At 33.8% G+C, this 21,138-nt stretch overlaps 3 protein-coding genes across 5 annotated transcripts; all 3 read right to left on the reverse strand.

Moving 5' to 3' along the window:
- Positions 1–9,171: 9,171 nt before the first annotated feature.
- On the reverse strand, positions 9,172–10,268 carry LOC107473534 (photosystem II reaction center W protein, chloroplastic). Its single transcript, XM_016093103.3, has 2 exons — positions 10,101–10,268; positions 9,172–9,575 (listed from the first exon to the last, which is right to left on the reverse strand). Exons 1-2 carry the CDS (start codon positions 10,198–10,200, stop codon positions 9,250–9,252), a joined length of 426 nt encoding a protein of 141 aa, XP_015948589.1. The 5' UTR covers positions 10,201–10,268; the 3' UTR covers positions 9,172–9,249.
- Positions 10,269–11,575: 1,307 nt separating this feature from the next.
- LOC107473457 (UPF0664 stress-induced protein C29B12.11c) lies at positions 11,576–14,871 on the reverse strand. Its single transcript, XM_016093023.3, has 5 exons — positions 14,544–14,871; positions 14,046–14,157; positions 12,587–12,658; positions 12,277–12,491; positions 11,576–11,901 (listed from the first exon to the last, which is right to left on the reverse strand). The coding sequence occupies exons 1-5, from the start codon at positions 14,657–14,659 to the stop codon at positions 11,790–11,792; spliced, it is 627 nt and encodes a 208-aa protein (XP_015948509.1). The 5' UTR covers positions 14,660–14,871; the 3' UTR covers positions 11,576–11,789.
- Positions 14,872–15,655: 784 nt separating this feature from the next.
- LOC107473456 (probable galacturonosyltransferase 6) lies at positions 15,656–20,972 on the reverse strand. Of its 3 annotated transcripts, none has more exons than XM_021135030.2 (8): positions 20,624–20,972; positions 20,500–20,531; positions 19,803–19,844; positions 19,468–19,612; positions 18,990–19,350; positions 18,197–18,554; positions 16,712–17,227; positions 15,656–16,161 (listed from the first exon to the last, which is right to left on the reverse strand). In XM_021135030.2, the coding sequence occupies exons 1-8, from the start codon at positions 20,763–20,765 to the stop codon at positions 15,907–15,909; spliced, it is 1,851 nt and encodes a 616-aa protein (XP_020990689.1). In that variant the 5' UTR covers positions 20,766–20,972; the 3' UTR covers positions 15,656–15,906. The 3 variants fall into 3 exon arrangements, with proteins under 3 accessions (XP_020990689.1, XP_015948507.1, XP_015948506.1); XM_016093021.3 differs by having other exon boundaries at positions 18,990–19,344; positions 19,468–19,615; XM_016093020.3 differs by having other exon boundaries at positions 19,468–19,615.
- Between the last annotated feature and the right edge of the window lie 166 nt (positions 20,973–21,138).

A 21,138-nucleotide genomic window follows, 5' to 3' on the forward strand; every position in this document is an offset into this window, starting at 1 on the left:
TTTATTTAGCCACGGTTTAGAGTGTGGGTAATAATGTAAAAACCGTGGCTATTCAAATGTCTTCACGGGTCACAAAACCGTGGCTAACTAAAAAGGTGTGCCCTTGTTAGCCATGGATATGTATTCGTTGTTAACGTTTAATCGCCACGAATTTTCATAATTTTGGCTAAGATTTTTTTCGTGGCTAATCACCTTATTTCTGGTAGTGTAATAACACTCAAATAACTCGATTTAAGTAACTTATAATTAATGTTAACACTAAAAATAATTTTATAGGCCCACAAAAAATTACTTACATATAAAGGATGATTAAGATATTTCACAATGTGTTTATCTATTGAAATTTTTTTCTTCTCCATCTTGTAAAAAATAAATCTGGTGCTTCAAAGAACATGCAACCTTCAAATGGGAAAAAAACAATGGCTTTTGAAAGAAAGAAGCCGAAGTAGAAAGTCAGAGAGTTAACAAGTAGTTGTGTTTTGGTTTTGTGAAGGATGAGTAAGGGAGTGTGGGGAGAGAGGAGTCACGGACCACACAAGGGCTCACGTGGACACAACAACAAATCGGTACTCCCGATTTCCTTCATGCATCTCACCACACTCTCTCCCCTAATAGAGAACATTAGTAGTGATTTATTTGAAATCGACATTACCGATTTCTGAGGACGCCAATTATGAATCTCATATCTGTGCATAATACACTCGGAGTCTCATTTCTGGGTATTACACACAATCTTCTCTAATATTAAAAATAAAAAGCTCAAAGTTGACAATGTTAGATCTTCATTATTGTTTCTAGTTAGATGATAGATTTGGTGACCAAATATGTTAGAATGTTGAATCCCTGTTCTTCCTTACCTTCATCTGTAACATATTTAACGTAGTACGCATCATTGTTGATGTCTCTGTACTCTTGTCTTCCTTTCTATTTTTTTCCATTTTCCTTTAAAGTATTCCTCACTTCCCACTTTAGCATTATTTTCATGTCTCCATGATGAGAATCCCTGAAGCTTTGTTCCTTCAATCTCAATTTCTTCCCCTACCAAGTAGAGGGTGTTCATTTTTTTTATTTTTGGGCTGATGTTCACTCCCTGCATTATCCTTAATTTGATTATTGTCCTCTTTGCTAATATTTGGAGAATTCACGGTGTTGTAATGTGGACAATTTTCATTCTCCTCTTTATTTGGGCATTGGCTTTTAGAGCCTTGATGCTGAATATTATTATCCCTTCCTTATATTTTCATGATGGGTGGGGGTGAGCTTCGTCTAATTAGAAGCCCAATATGGATTCCCAACCCCTTGTCCTCCTTATCTTGTTCTACAATCTTCATTTTCCCTTTTATTGTATTTTCTTGTATTTTCATGATAGGTGGGCGACCTCTTTGATTGTGGATGACTGGCTCAAGAAAATTGATGAGGTTTGAATCATGGCCTTCTGTGCCTTTTCTTTGTTAAAGTGGGTTAGTCTCTCTTTTTCCCTCCCTTTTGCCACCCTTATTCTCCATTCCTTGCTTCCTAGTTAAAGGTATAAAGGTAAATATAAAAGAGTAATGGAAAGAAAATATGATTTAATAAAAGTTAACAAGACATAAAAGGTTAAAGAAAAAGGTTAAGGGTATAAGTAAAGGAACAAAATTGAGAAAAAGATTAAGGAAGATTGAATAATTTAAATCAAAGAATTTGATTCTAAGCACAATCTCATGAGAACAGCGGAATGTAATGTTCACTTGAGATATTGTGCACGAAGCTTAGTAGGGATGGTGATATGTAACGACCACTTGAGACTCGAAGGATAAGGCTCAGTGGGGACGGCGATACGTCACGCCCACTTGAGACCGAAAGGAACATTTTCCATGAGGATGGCGATACGTAATGCTCATGGAGGGACGTTGGCTGAGGTAGGGACGATAATACGTAACACCTATCTCAGGACCATTGTCGGGTATCGGGTAATGAACCAACACGTGAGCTCATGGCCTGTTTAGGAATAGACATTCATCGTATGTATTTGTATGATTTGTCTGAGTGTGCTTGTATTGTGTGTTGCTTTATTTATATTTACTTTTGCTGTTTAATTGGTGTGTTCATGGTTTGTTTATCTGTATTGTCTGATTTGCTTCTGTATGTGTTTTGCTTTTATATTGAAGGTTGTTATTAATCAGAATTAATTTTAAGAAATATACCTTAAAGCAGATAGCCAATTTTTCTAATGTAACTTCAAGGAATGTTATAGAATTAATGAAAGTGGATATTTCTGAGATAAGTTAACGATTTGCATTTTATTCCTTACTTTCACGACATTCTCATTCTCTACTAAAAACTTGTGGATTAGTTCTCACCCCAAAATTTCTTACCTTTTCAGCTACGATTGCGAAGACCTATTAACGAAGCTGCAGATGCATAGGAGAGTTTAACTGCAGGTTAAGTTATTATTGTTAGAATTTATTTTTTCCTCGCTCTTTTTATTTAAAGTTTTTATTTTCCTTCAGATGGGTAGGCTTGTATTTGTTGTTCATTTGAATAACTATAATGTATTACTAGTAATTATATGATTCACTACAAGAAAAATATTGAGTACCGTCGAAAAATTATTAAAATCCGACGGTAAGCTAATTACCATCAAATTTACAGTCAGAAATAATCATACGGTATAAACCTCGTTGGTAAATGTTTACTATCAAAATTTTTTCGTTACCAGCAAATTATTTCGATGGTATTGTTAGTGCCAAAAAATGTTGTTTTGCGCACTTTTACTATCGGATTATTCCTACGTTAAATCTGATGGTTGTGTCAATTTTTTTAGAAAATTTAAAATAAATGGTTAATTTTGATTTAAATGTGTTTTTTACACAATTATTTTTCACTTCATAATGAAAAACTTTTATTTAAAATAAATAATACAATGTTCAAGAAAATTAATAGTCAAGTATACCAAATAAATAGAATGAAACAATAAAATGAAAAACTAATAACTACACTTAAGTAGTCGTCATCATCGGTCCCGTGGTCCTGAGTCGGCGGCGCAGAAGGCAGTGATGTTTGTCTGCCACTAGCTAGTAGGACCGCTATCACCAGCAGCCATGCTACCACCAGCAACGTCGATGTCAGCGACACGCATCTAGGCCTAGTACACATCCATCTGAGCCTCCATATGCTAATCCACTTCAGCAACTCCCTCCACTCCAGCCTGATCTCATCCGTAGACTGTACGTGGGTGAGGAATTCCTGATACTTTTTTCGATAAACATTGAGCTCCTGAGCCTGCTGTTGAAGACTGTGCTAGAGCTCCTCCACCTGCAACCTCAAATCCACGCATTCCTTAGGCTCGACGGCTCGACTGGTGGCGGAGCCTGACGACGACCTCAATATGGAGGTGCAGAGGCTGCTAGCGAAAAACGACCTCATCCCGTATATGCGGTTCTTGTACGATGCTGAGGCTGTCTTACGTCAAACTGCATCGGGATCGACAGTTGAAGCAGTAAAGACATCGACGGCGTCCTCTTCACTCTACTAAGACTGCTGAGTCATGGCTTCTAGTCTCTGTGTGTAGGACTCCTACGTATTAACACAAGTTATTGTGATTAGTATGACAAATATACAATTAATCTCTAATAATTTTATAGGAGAAGATAATCAGATGTAAGTTTGCTCACATAATGGTCTTGAGACTACTGATCAACAAATGTCTCTTTGTTCTCCTTCAGCATGTGGGTGTACTTGAATGTCTCCGCCAATGTCACCTCGCGATCCAACGACTTCGACTACACATGTTGCATTGAAACAATATGATTAGGATGTTTGTTAATGATATGCAGAATACTATAACTAAGTTATTAACAAAAATAAAGTCGCTACATACCAGCCATGCCGTAGTCTCTATGAAGGTTTCTGAGCTACCGATATATTTAGACGACCTAGATGATGCCTTGTTTGCTCTGTTGGTGAGACGCTTATGCCTGAATCCCTCATCGATCTCCCAATAAACAAATAAAGCCTTCTTTATGTCCGGTCGGAGCCAGACCAACCACTGGTCCCACCCTTACGAATGTCATCTAGCATCTGCTGGAGCCAACCCATTCTATGGTCGAATATCTTCCTGATAGTCAGATCGTGCTCAGGGGCCTATATAAAGTGCAACTACAACAAAGAAACTTCGAAATTTGCTAAGCAAGATAGAAGGTATAAACTAGCTAAAAAATGTTTGAAACTAAAAAAAATAATAATTACCGCCCATTTCTGAAACCATCGCTCCCTGTCCTCAGCGAGGATCTTTGTGTAGTTGGCCCAGGGATGGTCATACATTAGCTTGATGACATTGGTCATCTTCTGAGTACACGCGTTGTTGTTCGGTGCAAACCTAACAACAACCCACAAACAATAATTAATCTAAATTCACTAAACAGAAATCATAATCATTGAAACTTAAAACCAAGGTTGCGAGAACCGGTAAGATAACTGGTGCACTGGTTTCATAGTTTGCCCGGGGTTCAACCGGTTTAAATAAATTTTAAACAAAATTATTAAAAATTAAATATATAATTTTAAATATTTAAATTCAATAATTTCTAACCTAATAAAATTTAAAATTTCACCTTTTTAACTAAACAAAACTCTAATCATAAAAAATCATAATCATCATTGTTAGTTTCAGGATTTCCATCATAGATAGGATTTTCAAAGCACAACCACAGAAAAAATTCCATTCGTGCACTACATACTTGATGACATCTCATATCATAATAATCTTGCTTTCTTACTTACCACTACTACATGATTTATATTTCTAGGACATGAACATCATAGATATTAGGTAATCACAATTCACAACAAAACGTAAACACAGGCTTGAAAACCAGAAGGGGGGATAAGAAAAATTATCTTGTTTAACCAGTGATTTAAATGGGATTAACATCAGGTTTCTTAACTTCAGCCTTGGGAACAGTGACAGTAAGAACATCATTCTCTATATATGTCTTCACCTGATCCATCTTGGCGTTCTCACGGAACCTGAACCTCCGCATGAACTTGCCACTCACTCACAATATCAGCCATACCCAAATTAGAAAACCAGAAAACCAGCAACAGTATTATTCCAGAAAACAAGCAACATCATTTCAAAAAATCAACAACTCAACAACTCAGGATAATAAAAAATGATCAAAATTAGTAATGCAATACTATTAACTTAGCAAATCAAGATTACTAAAATAGTAAAACCAGCAACTCAATCAACACCTATTAACAAAAGTACAAAAACAAGTAAAAAAATTCAAGCGGCATTATTTACTGGAGAAGGGTCGTTTGCTCGACGGAAACACAGAGAGATCGAGAGCTTAACGGTGACAAACAGAGATCGAAAGCTCAACGGCGACACAGAGAGAAGGCTTGACCGACAGCACCGTCCACCCGTTCAGCGTTGAGACCTAGCGACGCGAGGAGATGGGATCCATGAGAAGAGGATCGGCGACGACGAGGCTGGACATTGGCTGAGGAGACGAGTTTGTCGGCGACGACGGCGTTGGGAATTGGGCAGTGGCTCTAGGCTTCCTACTGCTGTTGGCTGTGAAAGAGAAAAAAAAGGGGGCTAGGGTTCCGTGGAGTGCAGAAAGAGAGGGGGGCTGGGTTCTGCGTGAGTGAAAGAGAGAGAAAATGGGGGAGGGTTTATATATTGTTTTATTTTTTTCATTTTTCTAAATAAAAAATCTGAAAAAAACCGTTCGGTTCAAACGATTCACCGGTTAACCGCCAATTCGACCGGTTTTTTGTCAATTTTTTGCCAGACAATTTTGTACTTCAACCGAACCGGTTAGATGACCGGTTCCTGGTTAACTCAGTTGAACCAGTCGGTCCGATTTGATTTTCAGAATTGATTAAAACAATAAACAAATCAACCTAAATCCACTAAACAGAAATTATAATCATTGAAACTTAAAACAACCACCAAATTAACCTAAATTCACTAAACATAAATCATAACTATGCACTTTTGGTGATAACCATAGACAGGAAATATATGAGACTGGATGTGATACTTATCCCGTGCCGCCATCAGGCCAAATGGTCAACCGCGAGGGGCGGTGGTGGAGGGGCATTAGCTGCTGCCTCACTTCATGGCTGGACTCTAGAATTGAGGCATCCGTTATTGGAGGAGGCATCGCCATGGATGCAGGCTACTGAGCAGTAGGATGCGGCATCGTAGACGGAGGCACGTAGTTGGGGTTAGGGACCATGCTGAACGGTTGGTCTGCTAAACCCGAAACTTATGGCATCACCGACATGGTTGGAGTAGAGGGAGAGGATCCAGAAGTCCCGGGTGTATCGAAAAAATACCTCCCTGTACCCCGGCCACGACTACAACCACGACCAGCAGCCTAATCCGCAGTACCTCTGCCTGTTAATATGTCTGCAAATGTCAAATTATCAAACAATTTCAACAACAATTTCTCATCCAAATAATTATTAATGTAACAATTAACACAATTAGACTATTTTAAACACTTCAACCATTCAAATCCTAAGTCATTGAATCTAACCTAAACAAATCAACCTAAATCTGCTAAGATTAGAAAACTAAACTGAACTAACTTTGATACTAATTCGAAATTCAAATTTAAATTCTAATCAAATATAAACTAAATTAAACAATTATCAAACAGTCTTAGTGATAATTTCTCAACAAAATAATCATCAACTCAGTAATTGACACAATTAGACGATTTCAAACGCTTCAACAATTTAAAACTTAATGTATTAAACCTAAACTAACTTAATTAACCTAAATACACTAAGATTAAAAAACTAAAATGAACTAACTTTGAAACTGATTCGAAATTAAAATTGAAATTCTATTCAAACCTAAACTAAATTAAACTAAAATTAAACAATTATCAAACAGTCTCAACAATAATTTCTTAGTAAAACAGTCATCAACACAACAATTAACACAATTACATAATTCCAAACATTTCATAATTTAAAACCTAATGTATTGAATCTAACCTAACTTAATCAACCTAAATCTACTAAGATTACAAAACTAACTGAACTAATTTTAAAACTAATTCAGAATTAAAATTAAAATTCTATTCAAACCTAAACTAAAATTAAAGGAATTAGAAGAGAGTTGTTCAAGAATCTATAATGAAGAACAGAGTAAAGAGGGGAAGAAGGAGGGATCTCGGCGACGGATAGAGGGTGGCAACGGCAGTGGTCTCAGCGGCGAGGGCAGATGGTGGTAGCGGCGAAGGAGAAGAAAAAGGGGTCTCGACGGTGGTCTCGGCGGCAGTGGTAGATGGTGGTGATTACCGTTGAAAAATAGAATTTGTCAATAATTACGTAACCTTACAAATTCGATGTCGTTACTATCGGTAAATCTACCTACATTGCAACACTAAATTCGACAATACTCAACGTTTTTTTTGTATTGATTATAAATTTGTTTGTCTATATAATTTTGTGTGATGATTGAAACAAATCACAATGGAAATTTTTGACGAATGATTTTTAAATTAGAATAAAAATAAAATTTATTGGCTTTTTTCTAAAACTGAAAACGCATTAAGGACATAAAGGCTCCATACTAAATAGTTAATAGTAAGAAAGTTTATATAATGTCTTTCTAGTAAAAATGTCATGTCTTAGTAAAATATTTTGTTGAAAAGGACGTTACAGATTTTTTATTTCTCTTGCCGTCTCTGCATTCAGGGTTTTTATTGGAACCCCGTGCAGCTAATTCCAAAAATCCATTTGGTCATGGCTTAAAAAGTGGGCAGATTCTTCATAGTGCCATTCTTGTAAATTCAGTAAGTTGCCCTTGATATTCCATGGTCAAGTTTCCATAAACTTTCTAATACCAGCAGTTTTGTTGTCTTTGAAACTAATGAGAATTTTGTTTCTTCCTACTTCCAAAATGGAGACGTCGTTCGGATTGCCCCACATTTCTAGTATTGAAGCAATCTCCTTTGAATCTTGGACTTGGGTTGGGACTGAAGGTACAAATGTGGATGCGGATGATGACTCTATGGTGGGTTTGGTTCACTGATAACTAAAGATTTGGTTATAAGATTAGGAAATACTCTCTGACGTCACAAACTAGAGATAAATGATATGAAAAGATTGTAAACTAGTGATGAAATTAGCAGGTAGTTGTTGATGATAGAACCTAGTGTGTGTTTGTATTCTCGGAGAGAAGTGACAGGCCTGAAGTTTAACATGCATAATGATCCCTAATCCAAACGAGATATTAGAAGAGAAAGACTTGGAAGATAAGTTGAATCTCTTTGAGACCTTAGGAGCCAAGGATTTGGAGGTGGCTTTGGAAAGAGAAAGAAAAATCTTTTTGAAAAGGTTTCGATAGATACAATAATACAATAGTTCTTTTAGGAATATATATCTCTTTACCTCTATTACATTACAAACCATATATAGAAATCAAAACTCATTGGTGGTGCAAATTGTATTGTAATTGATATGATATCAATTTAAATTTATTTTTTAATTTAATAATTCAGCTCAAATTATCGTGATTTGGACTAAATTCCATCAAAATTTTAAATATTTTGAATTTTTAAAATTTTATGAACAATAGCAAATCAATTCATACGTTTTACATTTTTATTTATCAAAGGTAGGTAAAAAATATATTAATAGATATGTTAGGATCGTAATGTTAATATCGTTCCAATTAGTATTTAAAAGAGTACGTGAATTATAATTTTCAATATATCTGTTTAGGATAATTTATGTTAATAAATTAAACAGAAATTAAAATTATGTAGATATCTTGAATAGAAATCGATTACACATTGTTCTAAATAAATCTACATAAATCGAGTCAAACAAACTCGATTTAAATAAATAAATCGAATTAATCCAATTTAATTTATCAAAAAAGTAAAGTATCTAAATAAATTGAATTTGATCAATTTAATTTACTAAAGCAGGTGAGAGATTACATCTAGAATAAATTCTTTGGTAAAACATATTCGTATTATTGTACATATTTTAAATATATGAATCGAATTTTATGTAAAACACATCTCAGATACTCAATATATATATATATATATATTGAAATAGGTCTTCTCCTAAAATTCTTCTGTGATTTATAAAATTTGGGCCAGTACTAGAATGTGTAACGTTAATTTAAAATGGTAATTTTTTTTTCCGACAAATAATATATTTAGTTAATTTAAATAAAAAAATCTCTCTCTTTAAAAGACAATTTGTCATTGGTACAAGCCTCCTTACTTATAAGGATAAACCTGAGTCGTCATCCTCATCAAGAGTTGAAGTGTATACAAAGTAGAGAGACCAAATAAGAGCAAAAACACCAAAAAGGATCCACCCAAGAATATTGTTGCTAAGCCCAAATGGAAGCCCAGTTCCCTCAGTGCTCATTCTCTCATCAACCAAAGCAATGGCTGCTGGGCTTGACATGGTTGTAGCAATGGCGACACCTAACATGGATGATGAGGCTCCCATTCCCATCTTTGACTTACTTTCTTCCTCAATAGAAGGCTTTCCTTCCATTGAGCACCTTATTCTTCCTCCCAACTTTGACACTGTAGGCAACGCTAAAAATATATATACAAAATTGGAGTAGTCTTAAAGGAATTTAAGGAAAAAGCTAAGGTTAATTTATCAACTAACATCACCTAAAGGCTAAAAAGCCCAACAATAACATTCAATGAGTAAATTACTCTGGCCCAGCTCCTCTTTAAATTTTTAATAATAATAATAATAATAATAATAATAATAATATAGTTATTCAACAAATTTAAATAGCATAACCTTATTTCATGTTTGAAAACTAAACTAGAATGGAAGTAAGTATAAGTTAGACAAACTTTTGAATTTAATTTTTCCATAATCAATTGTGACATGTATCTATGTCCCACAATTGAAGAACAACATCTCAAAGTTCCTTCAAATTCTCAAGAAAGTAATAATTGATCCACTTTATCACAACTCTCATATTAATCTTTTATCTTCTGTTGTCTTTGGGTAATATAAGGCCATCAATATGTTCACACAAAATTTAAGTTTATGAGAAAATTAGTTTTTACATATATATTATGCTGTTTTACATAAAAACTTACAAAGAATAGAAGAGGATGAGTTCCCAAGAGGTCTGTTTTGTACAAAGCTAGTGCGGGTGATTGATGAGGCTGTGGAGGTAGTTGAGATGGTTGCTTCCATTTCTCTTTTCAATAACTGTGGTTTGGTTATGGAGTGAGAAGACCAAGTGATCTTAGAGTATTGCCAAGTTACTTGTGTTCTCTCTTCGCCTTTTCATTCCTTGTTTTACCTGCGTTTATCGCTGGTATTCTTGCTTTTTTTTTCGATTTTCATGGTTTCTGAAATCAAGCTTTGAAATCGTTTTAAAGATAATGGAACTTCAGAAATACACTCAAACAATTACAAAAATACACCCAAAGGATTACAGAAATACACCCAAATGATTACAAAAATACACCCAAAGGATTTAAGAAATACACCCAAAATTCGTTGAAGTAAACCTTATGCATAATTCAAAACTCTTTCTCTTTCTGCTCCTCATCTTCTGCTGCTTCTTCTTCTTCAAAAACGATTTCAGAGCTTGATGTCAAAAAACAATGAAAATCGAGAATAACGAAGAAAGAAAATAAAGAGAAAAGCACGTAAATGAAGAAGGAGAAAGAGAAAGCAAGAAACGAAAGAAAAGAAGAAGAAGAGGAAGAGGAAGAAGAACGTACAACAAGAAGAAGAAGAAGAAGGTACAGTGAAAAACATGCAGTAACGGTTTGAAACGTTTTAATATAAATGACTTGTAAAAACTTGTATAAAAAAACGCTTGTATGTGAAATTTTTCTCAAGTAAAAACACTAAAAAAATTTAAAAAATATTTTCTTTTGAAAAATTGTAATTAAAGACCTTCTTTCCTTAAAAAAATATGTTTTCCATGTAATAATAAATAAAAAGATACTTTTATAAAAAGATCTTTTTGTATGAATAAAAAAATCTTTTTGTATGAAATATCTAAACATAAAATTACTTTTACTTTTTTATAAGATCTTTTAAAAAAAGATAATTCAAAAAAAATTGTTTTTTACAAACTCACCCAAACAAGTCTTTAAATCTTGTGAAGAAAGTGCTAAAATTTTAAGACATTTGATATTTACCTAAAGGGACCTTTTTATTCTTTTAAGAAAAAGAAGCTTTAACCAAACAAGTGTTTACGTGTGCATGGAGATTGGACTGTGGTGGAAAAGAATTGGTAGTCAAACTTAAAATAATTCGGTCCGTTCCCACAAATTCTTAATTACACTACAAATTATGTAGATAACTTTATATATAATGTGTAAATACATTATGAACTTTGTTGAATAGTGTTATATATCGTGTGATCTAAGAATAAGTGCGTAAACGATATTTATATATTCATCGTTTAGTTATTGTTACAAATAGGCACTAATCCTATTCAATGTGTTAATCAAGCACTTTTTCGTGGAGACATTAAAAGCAATTTGTTGCCGAGAGAGAATATATATATTTGAAGTCCTGTTTCTATGTACAAGAAATGTTGCACACTTCATAGTAAACTGACTCCAATCACTGGTCATCAATCAAAAAAGGAACACAATTACACAAATATCTGTCGATACCATACACATCAGAATCTTCAAAGAGCAATATATATTGATTGCACAACGTGATCATGTTTATCATAACAGCAATAGTAATACCCAGTTCCACATTTATAAACACCTACGCTGTAGGGTAAGAAGGAAGATGCAGTTTCAGAGACTTTAAAGTTGTTGGCCTGCACCTGGCTGCTGCTGATATGTCCGACGCCTAAGCTGAGAATCAGTACCAGGTTGTTGTAAAAATATTTTTGTTGGATCATTAGGATCAACGTATCTGCAAAAATTCAAAACGAGGAAGACATAATAAGTAGTATACTATAATCTTAAAAAGCAATTTATTCTTTGTTTTATAATTAAGATTTGTTAGGACAATCAATCATCTTCCTATTGAAGAAACATAGTAACAAACAAGAATTATTCCCCTTTTTCTTTCACTAGGTAGCGTCAGCTACATTGATCAAACAATACCATAGTGCTCTTTTATAAATTAACTAAAGATACATGATTATCCTTCATTTGATCCACCAGAACCTCTACAAGCCTTTTCCAAGAAGGTTCGTACTATCTTTCCTATTATCTACTCGGACCCTCTCCCTAACTCTAATGTCTTCGTTTCTAACATAAATTTAAAGCAAAAAGTTTCACTTACGCATGTCTCATCATCTCATCAACAGGAGTCTGAGCTGCCTGCAACGGATCCACCCAAGTTTGTGTTGGCTGCACAAATGGCTGTCGATTATACTGTCTGACTGCACTAATCAAGTTGAAGAAGAGAGGAACAAAGGTTCCACAGCCACCCTCTTTGAACAAGATCTTGAATGTGTATGTGGAGTAGAGCGCTCTGTTTTGCTCATCTGGAACTACCTGTTGCAATTTCATAAGTTCAAGGATTAAGACCAAATAATCATGGTACCTCAGAGAAAAAGTGGCTAGCTAGAAAATAGAAAATATATACTTACTGGTTCAACTTGTCCAGAAATATTGTTGCAGTGGAACACTGGCTGGTTAAATTTTTCATGATGAACATAAAGCTGCATTATGAAGAAAAATAAGGATCAGCAAGACAAAAATAATGAGACAATAATAATAATAGTTTTCCAACTAAGTCAAATCAAGGTTAACCTCCAGTCACTTCATATCAAATATCAAAGGAACTAAGTCACTTAGTAATCAAACCTCAAAGAATTACATTTTTTTTAAATGCCTTATGTGTTGATAATGTCAATTCATATATATCATGTTACTGTTAAAGAGACAGTTTCACTTAAAAAGTAAATCTTCATCCTTCAAAAGAGTTAAGATGTAAGGAAAGATAATCTACAAGTAATACGACAAAAAACAGGGCTACATGCTACACTGGAAAAGTAAAATGTATTTTACTCATAATGCCACGGCATGAAACACTTTCATCATCAAAGATGCTTAAAGAAATATGTTGACCAAATAAACAATGGAACAGGCACTAGACAACTTCATACTCGTGTTCTCATTATAAACCATTGATATGTATATTTACCAATATTCCCAGCTTTCCAACTGAATATTACACCACCTTCCTCCACTGCCAAATCAAGACTCTCATTCTCAAATCTTAATATGATTAGTTGGTCTAACAATATTTGTGTCCTAAAAGAATTACCTGGCCCTCAATGTTTTATCTCCAAGATAGTGTTGGACAGAATCAAAAAGAGAGGCGGTGGATTGTGGTCACTCATTTTGATGCATAACTCATAAAACCTTCAGCTGTTGAAGGCTGCTCCTGGAACCACCTAGAATTCTAAGTTGTTTGTGGCTGTGGCAAGGTAAAGATCCCTAGATTCGGGTCAACTTAGCTCTAATTTCTATGTATGTCAAGGTCTTCTTTAACGTGAAAACCAAAAGTTCATAGCAAGAAAAATAGCCTCAGACACATTAATACTTGAGAAAAATAGACAACATAACATGGCTCCTAAAGAGTCACAGACATCAGCTATTAGTCACTTTTAGGGACTCTGTCTAATTAATGACGTCCAGTGCGATCGATATCTTTTACTCCCTAAGGATCGTGCAGGGGTTTTCATCTCAATGAGTCACGGATCAGGGTATCAATCAGTAAATTTTACAAAGACAGTTCAGGATTCATACATTTCTAATTCCTAAAGTTGGCTGCCCTAAACCCCCCAATGTCATCCCTAACCATTCCCTTATCGATTCTCATATCAAATAAATCCATCCCTTGCCACTGGACAAAGATGGACACATTAATCCTTTGTGTGGAAAAACTAATCCTCACCATTTTTCCTTCCCCAAAATTTCGAAGGATGAATTTGCCATTTCAAAATTTGAAGGGACGAGATAGGAGTTCACTCTAAATTATTAATTAAGCGCATAACCTGAAATAACAAACGTGAAAGAAGTAGAGAAGCAGAAACAACATACCAGAGGCATATCAAAAGCATAGAAGTGACCAATTTGAGATTTTGCAACGAAGACCATCCTTATATTCGACAAATAGATTGTTCCCTTTGTTTTGAGTTTACCCCCAGCATTTCTGAACCATGCCCACATGAACCAAAAACAAATTAAAAACAATAATAATGATCATTATAGAAAACACCTTGTACACAAATTTGAAATAACTAACATTGGCAACATTTAGCTACAAGTCCCTGAGAACTACGAATAATGTTACTAATATCGATCACATTAGTGCTTAACCACCAGAAAATTGCAACAGTCAATAACTCTCTACCGAAATTTCCTATTATATCAGATCAATAGAGCCAAAATAGATTTTATGTTTTTCAATGTATCAATTAGGTCTTCACTCCCCATAGAATCAATAATTAACCCAAAATTGAAGAAAGTAATTAACAAAAGAATTGATTATTGAAGATAAAATAAGAAAAATTGAAAGGAAAGAGAAGGAAAACTAACGGAGAATCGGGAATCTTATCGACTTCGAATTCGACGCCATCTCTGGACAAGACGAACATCTCGTTGACGAAAGGGACGGGCATCCAATTTGGTAAGAGTTGAGGATTCAAAGCCATAATCGCACCAATTCAATTCAATTAGAAGATCTAAAATTCACAATCACAGTATGCGAATAATGTTTATCTTGAAGAAGAAGAAGAAGGGTTTTGTTTTGTGATTTTGGTTGGTTTTGGAGGGTTTTTGAAGGAATGAATGATGGCAAGGTGGCAACGTCTTATTTTGCACCGAACTCGCGCGTTTATAGAATTTCTAGAACAAATCCCCTGTCAAACCCCATTTTTCTTTTTAAGCTTCCACAGTTTTCCAAACTGGATTCTTCCAATAACAAATAATAATAAATTATTTGTTATTATTAGTTTTAAGCACAATTTATGAAAATAAAATATTTGGCTTCTGGAAATGTAACTTTTACAGTTTGGATGCGAAACGATTTATATAGATTTGTAGAAAATTATATTTTTGTATTTAAATTATAAAAATTATATTTTCGTAATTTTGGAAGTCAAATATTTTTTTCATAAATTATCCTAATTTTAATTATCATTCTAATTTTTTTGGTTTAATAATTTATTAATATATTTTTAATTTATATTTTTAAATATTATTAATTAATTATTGACTAAAAATAATAAATTTTACTAAACATCTAATATTTTTCATAAATAAAAATAAAAGTTTTTAATTAAGAAATATATTAAAAAGTTAAGATGTATATATTTTCTATTAAAAAATTTCTATTCATAATTTTAATATGTGTAATAAGGATAGATATTACTAAACCCATAATTACAATATACTCCTAATTAATGTTTTTTTAATTGAAATTTGTTTTATCCAAATGAGTCGTATCATTTTGGCTACCAAGGTATAGGTTTTACATGGGCTGTTAAAGTTAATTGTGTTACCAAAGTTATAGAATACAACTTTTCCATCAAGTCTTCATTAGCAACTTTCTCACTCAATTTTAATTTAGAACTTATTTTAAAGAGAAGAGTTGTATTCACATGCTATTTTAAAATCTTACAGCCTTTAATACATCAATCCACAATGAGTTTTAGACAAGAATACAATCTTTCATATCTTGTCTTTCTGTTATATTATATTGTAATTTTGGTACGTTTTCTTTTGCTTTGTTCTTTTGTTCCCAATGCAAAAAGAAAACAAAAATTAAGAATATACATACATCACTAAATATGGAAAAAAAATTGTAATACAACAAATGATAATAAAAAACAATTTTAATAATAATTAAATAACAGTATTTCTAAATTTAATGTAGATTAAAAAAAATTTAGATTTTGGACTATGGCTGGAGATTGCACCGTTCCATAAATGGTTGGTCAAATTTCAAGAATTTGGTCCAATAATTTTTATATCTGCCCATTGCAATATCTAACCATGGCTTCCTGATTCCATCATAGTGTATAACAGCAGCATGCTCAATCTCATTTCTATCAACACCAGAGTTATGACCAAGTCCTTGAACATGCCATCTTCTGTCCAACAATGTTGTCTTGTTATAGAAGGTGAGCCACCCTAGAGGTTGAATTCCAATGTTCTGAAAAAATTCACCAGCCAAAATGTGTCATTATTTGTTTCAGTGCATCAGAGTTTAGAATAATAAAACAGAGTAACAAAAAATAAAATAACAATACAAGCTGCTGAAATACAAATGCTAATAATGCAAAAGAAAATTGTATACTTATATTGAGAGAATCAACTTTCAAAAGTTTGGATGCCTACAAGTCATTCTTAAATATGTTTTTGCTCTCTAGACTCTATAAATACAGGTCATTTTTGTATTTGGTATTAGTCTTTGACTAATTTCTCTTTTGGTCCTGCTATCAAGTTGGACTGTTAAACGATGATGACATGCAAATAGAAATTCAAGTCGTTATTGACACATGTCATTATTAATGAGGGGCATATCATCAGTTAACAGAAACCACATAACGATAGGGACCAAAATGGTCTAAGGGGCCAAAATCAAAGTAAAATTAGTAAGGAATCAAAATCAAAATGACTTGTATATTTATAAAAACCAAAAACATATTTAAACAATTAAACCATTAATCTTTTGACAAGTAGGGATTGTTTTCTAGTCATACCATTTGCAAATATTTGTGATAGAGAGAAGTTAAATTATGCATCCTCCACTGCTGCAAATCAAACAAGTTCATCCCAAATGCCCAAGTGCATGCATTGACATCAAACCTTTCTCCAAGTAATGGATCTGAAATGTTTATGAACATATCCATCCTGTGAAATGGAGCTTCTCCTTCCTTGCAAGTTCCAACAGCTCCAATGACATTTCCATTCATATCTGCGGTCCATAGTTCACTGAGATCTTGTTGCACCACCACATCATGATCAAATAGCATAATCTTGTTTAGAGTAGGGAAAATATCCGGCAGGTAGAAACGAAGGTGGTTCAACTCAGAAGTATATATTGGATCACTAGAATTAGGTTTCTCTAAGGTATTGTACTTGGAAAACCATCCATAGTTGTCTATGCTCTGAATGTGAACTGTTGCTTTGTCAGGAGGGTTTAATAAGAACCACATTGAGATTCCTGGTAAGTTGTGTGAATTAGTCACTACATGGAAAACAAGCTTCTCTGGTTCCTGCCATGTAAAAGTTCTTGCAAGTGTTATTGACACTATTAATCTATAAATAATCATTCACATTGGAGTCGATATCAATAAGTTTCTCATCTATTAGTTAAATTGTCACGATGCTGTACATAATGAAAATGAATCCCTAGTTTGTTTAGTCAAGACAAGCGAAAGGATTTGGTGCAGGTACTGGAGACAAATTAAATGACTTGTTAGGGGAGCTCATACACAGATATATCATCTTTGTCTCTCTATCTAATCTAATATTTGCTACAACTTAGACACTTCTTTAAACTAAGAAAGCTTAGAAGTTAAAAAGAGCTCCACCAAACTGGAAAAGAACTGGTTATTCATTAGTTAATGTTATATGTGATGTAATTAAATTAAAATAATATGCAAGCTTAGTTTTACAAGCAGCACTGCAGCAGAGAGGCATTGAATGTGGAAATGGAGGTATAATAAAAGGAATGTTCATTTTTTAATTAACATTTGCCACTCTGAAATATCATATTTCCTCACTCTGGTCTCGAATGGACTAACATTGATTCTGCATCAAGATTGGCAGTAACCAAAGCTGCACCAAGAATAACTACTTTTAAGGTACCTGGGATCAACTTCAAATTTCACTAAAAAAGGCAGAAAGTCAACTTGCCTCAATGTTGAAGGAAGGTTGACAATATTAGATCAATAATATAGTGAACAGGGTAGGCAAGCACTTTTGGATTTTGGCAGTACGAACACTTGGGTGGCTTCAGCATTCGTAAATCCAAAATGACCACTAAAGGACTAAGTATAAGTTTCCATATATTGAAATAACTTCAGAGGAAAGCCTACCGCTATTTTACTAGTACCCTTTCCTATTTTTCAAGAGTTACATCAAGAGTCACAACATCAACATTGGCTTGAAAGTAGAAGTTTCGCAAGGCAAACAAAATAAAAGGGACCCAATCCATATGCCAGAAAACTTAGGTATGTTACCTTGGCAGTAGAGACAGTAGAGTTGACAACCACTGCACAGGCTAGAACATTGTCAGTGAAAACAGCATAATGATAAAGTTCTGGATTATAAATCTTATTTTCATTTGGAAGCTTTCTCTGCTCAGGCCTCATGGCAAAGTATTCCGCAGTCAGCCGCATAGAAAGACAGTGCAGGCCTTTCGGGGTGGTCCTTCCAGCAAGTTGAGCAAGAAATGTTGCTTGAATTCGCTGAGAACGAACTTGCTGTTCAGTGGTATGCTTCATTGCTTGGAGCTTATCAGCCATAGCACAACAATTTGGGAATATGCGGTAAGCTTTAGACAACGAAGCCTCCATGTGTCTCATACTCTGCAAAACACTGCAAACTTTTCTCGTTTACAGATTGTAAAGTTGCCAGTTTTTGTTAACAGTTCATATCACTTCAAATGTCTCATTGATTATTATTTATTCATCTGAGAAAAAAAGTATGCTTAGGTCCCTGAAAATGCAAGAAGTCTTAATGAGATCACTCAAATTCTAATTAACGAGTTGAATCCTCCTTACATTTTTTTTTTTTAAGTACAAACTAAGTTCTTTTCAAACAGTGCTGTTGATAGAAGGTCCAAATGAAGCTATTAAATTTAAAACATACAAGAATTCAACTGATAAAACTAGTCGTCACAGGACAAAAATGAAAAATCAGGTTATATAGTTCTTTAAATCTTTCAGGGACCAAAAACATTAGTTTTCTACTGAAATTTCCAGATTGTATTTGCATGAATGTAAAATACATAGGAAACTAAACTTTATTTACCTTGCTGACAGATCTGAATCCTTGGTGGCTTCGCCAACTGCCTGTTCAAGCTCTCTCATTAGCAGCTCCAACTCCTTCAAACGCAAGTTGCCGCTTGGTGGTGCAAGATTCAAGTATGTTTTGGCTCTAAGAATTTGATCCTTAATCTCTTCAATCTTCGGATTCCTCACTTCATGAGACTCAGAATTTACAATCTGATTATGTTTGCCTTCTTTTCTACCAGAGTCCTTGTTTGTCACTTTGATGTTATCATCGGGCATTCGAAGTGAATGAACATGTATATCCTTATCTCCAGCCATAGAAGATGATTCTTTCTGCTTAGTTCCCTGTTTTCGTATTTCATCATGGTCGAATCCTGTAACTTGATAATGGTGAAAGTTTCAGAAAGTACCAAATTGTTTAGTTCTAGACTTCTAGTATCATAGGCACAGACCGAACTGTAAGCACTATATCTATAAATGAACCAACAATTACCAACCATTTCTTTCCAAAAGTTCATATCTGTGCCCTGCAATTCTAGACTCCTCAGAATCATTATTCTGGTTGGAATTGTAATTAATTGTTGAAACTGAATCTTTTACTTTATAAACAACATGATTTGGCTCTTCTAATTCTTCAGCACCCTCCTGAATCACAATATTAGGCACTATATCACAACGGTAAAACTACAAAATAAAAATAATGATACTAGATTCTTATCTTTCAATTACTGGAAAAGAATTTTCTTATTCACAACATATGATGTAGAATTTTCTTTTCTTCTTTTTTTTTTTAAAAAAAAAATTAACAAACAAATCTTCCACTACGCACTACCTGTTCTACAGCATTCAACTTCAAGCTATCTGTCTTGTATGCCTGAAACAATAAGAATAATAATCAGAGATAACGCTAAGAGTATATAATTATTATTTGCATTATTAATGCATGTAATAGGTATTGCCACATGGACAAAATAGTCAATTTCCACACCCACTATCTCCAAAAGAAAAAAAAAAAGTGTCAAATTAAAAGAGTAGCCAATTAGAAATTAAAAAGTTTTGTATTGACATTGCATAGAAATTAAAATTCCAAGTTTAATGCAATGATAAGCAAAAGAGTTTTACACAATTAATTGTCGTTGTTATTATTATTATTATTATTATTATTATTATTAATAGCAGTACCAATCCAATTTTCACGCTGATAAAGCAGAATAAAGTTTCTTCCAGCTTAAACGGGAACCAAAATCCAAAATCCAAAATCCGAGAAAAGCGCAAGAAAATCCAATTGCCCTGTGCAGTGTGCACCACCGACACTAGAACAGTAATAGAAATCAAACTTCGAATAAATAAATAAATAAATAAATAAAAATGCCTAATTACACAATTCCTTCACAAACAATGCCACATAGCTAATCATTACCAAAAATCTATCCAAAAATTCAGCTAAATCAGTCAAATTAGAATCAAAATTACTGATTTATCCAAGTTAAAAAACAGCATTAAATCGAAAAAGAAACAAAATTACTTACAACGCGATATAAGTCTTCGAGAAAATCTTTCCCTGAAACGACATTGAAATTGCACCAAATCAGTTTACAAATAAATAAATAAATAAAAATAAAACGACATTGTAAAGTAGCAAAACGCAGTTACCGAGTGGAGAGAGGAGGTTGAGCCTGTGAGAGAAGAAGAGAAGAGGGGAAAGGACAGAGAGGTAGAGAAGAGAGAGAAAGAGAACCCTATTTTTGCGGCGATAACGAAGTAGAAGTAGAAGCTTCTGCTTCATCATCATCATTTCATATCTATGAAGAGTGAAAGTTTTGTTGCTGGAAGCACATTACTTTACACAGTAGATTTAGATCAGAATCCAAAGAACAGAGAGAGAGTTTGATTCGGTGCTTCGAGGTGAAGGGAAGAACAGCTACTCTCTCCCTTGTGCTCCTTACTGAGCAAGAATGACTGAATGAGTGAAGGAGGAGCAATGAAGAACCAGAGTTTTCCAATTTTCTTTCTTTCTTTTTTTTTCTTTTTAATATTTAAGTGTTGATATAGCCACCTTTTGTGGCTAATTTTTTTGGTTAATTATTATGCTCGTCTTCATCATTTTGTTAAATTTTTATATTATTTTTGATTTTATACTTAATTTTTTTATATTAAAATTAATAGAA

The sequence above is a fragment of the Arachis duranensis genome, chromosome 2, assembly GCF_000817695.3.
Source record: "Arachis duranensis cultivar V14167 chromosome 2, aradu.V14167.gnm2.J7QH, whole genome shotgun sequence".
Taxonomy (NCBI): Eukaryota; Viridiplantae; Streptophyta; class Magnoliopsida; order Fabales; family Fabaceae; genus Arachis; species Arachis duranensis.

Bases quoted from the DNA above. Each gene is read 5' to 3' on its own strand.
- LOC107473457 (XM_016093023.3), bottom strand. From the start codon at position 14,659: ATGGCTTTGAATCCTCAACTCTTACCAAATTGGATGCCCGTCCCTTTC. The intron at 14,158-14,543 runs GTTAGTTTTCCT...GGCATGGTTCAG, and splicing joins GATAAGATTCCCGATTCTCC to AAATGCTGGGGGTAAACTCA. The intron at 12,492-12,586 runs GTAAGTATATAT...AAATTGCAACAG, and splicing joins TTTCTGGACAAGTTGAACCA to GTAGTTCCAGATGAGCAAAA.
- LOC107473534 (XM_016093103.3), bottom strand. From the start codon at position 10,200: ATGGAAGCAACCATCTCAACTACCTCCACAGCCTCATCAATCACCCGC. The intron at 9,576-10,100 runs GTAAGTTTTTAT...ATATATTTTTAG, and splicing joins CTCATCCTCTTCTATTCTTT to CGTTGCCTACAGTGTCAAAG.
- LOC107473456 (XM_016093020.3), bottom strand. From the start codon at position 20,765: ATGATGATGATGAAGCAGAAGCTTCTACTTCTACTTCGTTATCGCCGC. The intron at 19,845-20,499 runs GTAAGTAATTTT...TTATTGTTTCAG, and splicing joins TCGAAGACTTATATCGCGTT to GCATACAAGACAGATAGCTT. The intron at 19,616-19,802 runs GTAGTGCGTAGT...ATTGTGATTCAG, and splicing joins AGTTGAATGCTGTAGAACAG to GAGGGTGCTGAAGAATTAGA.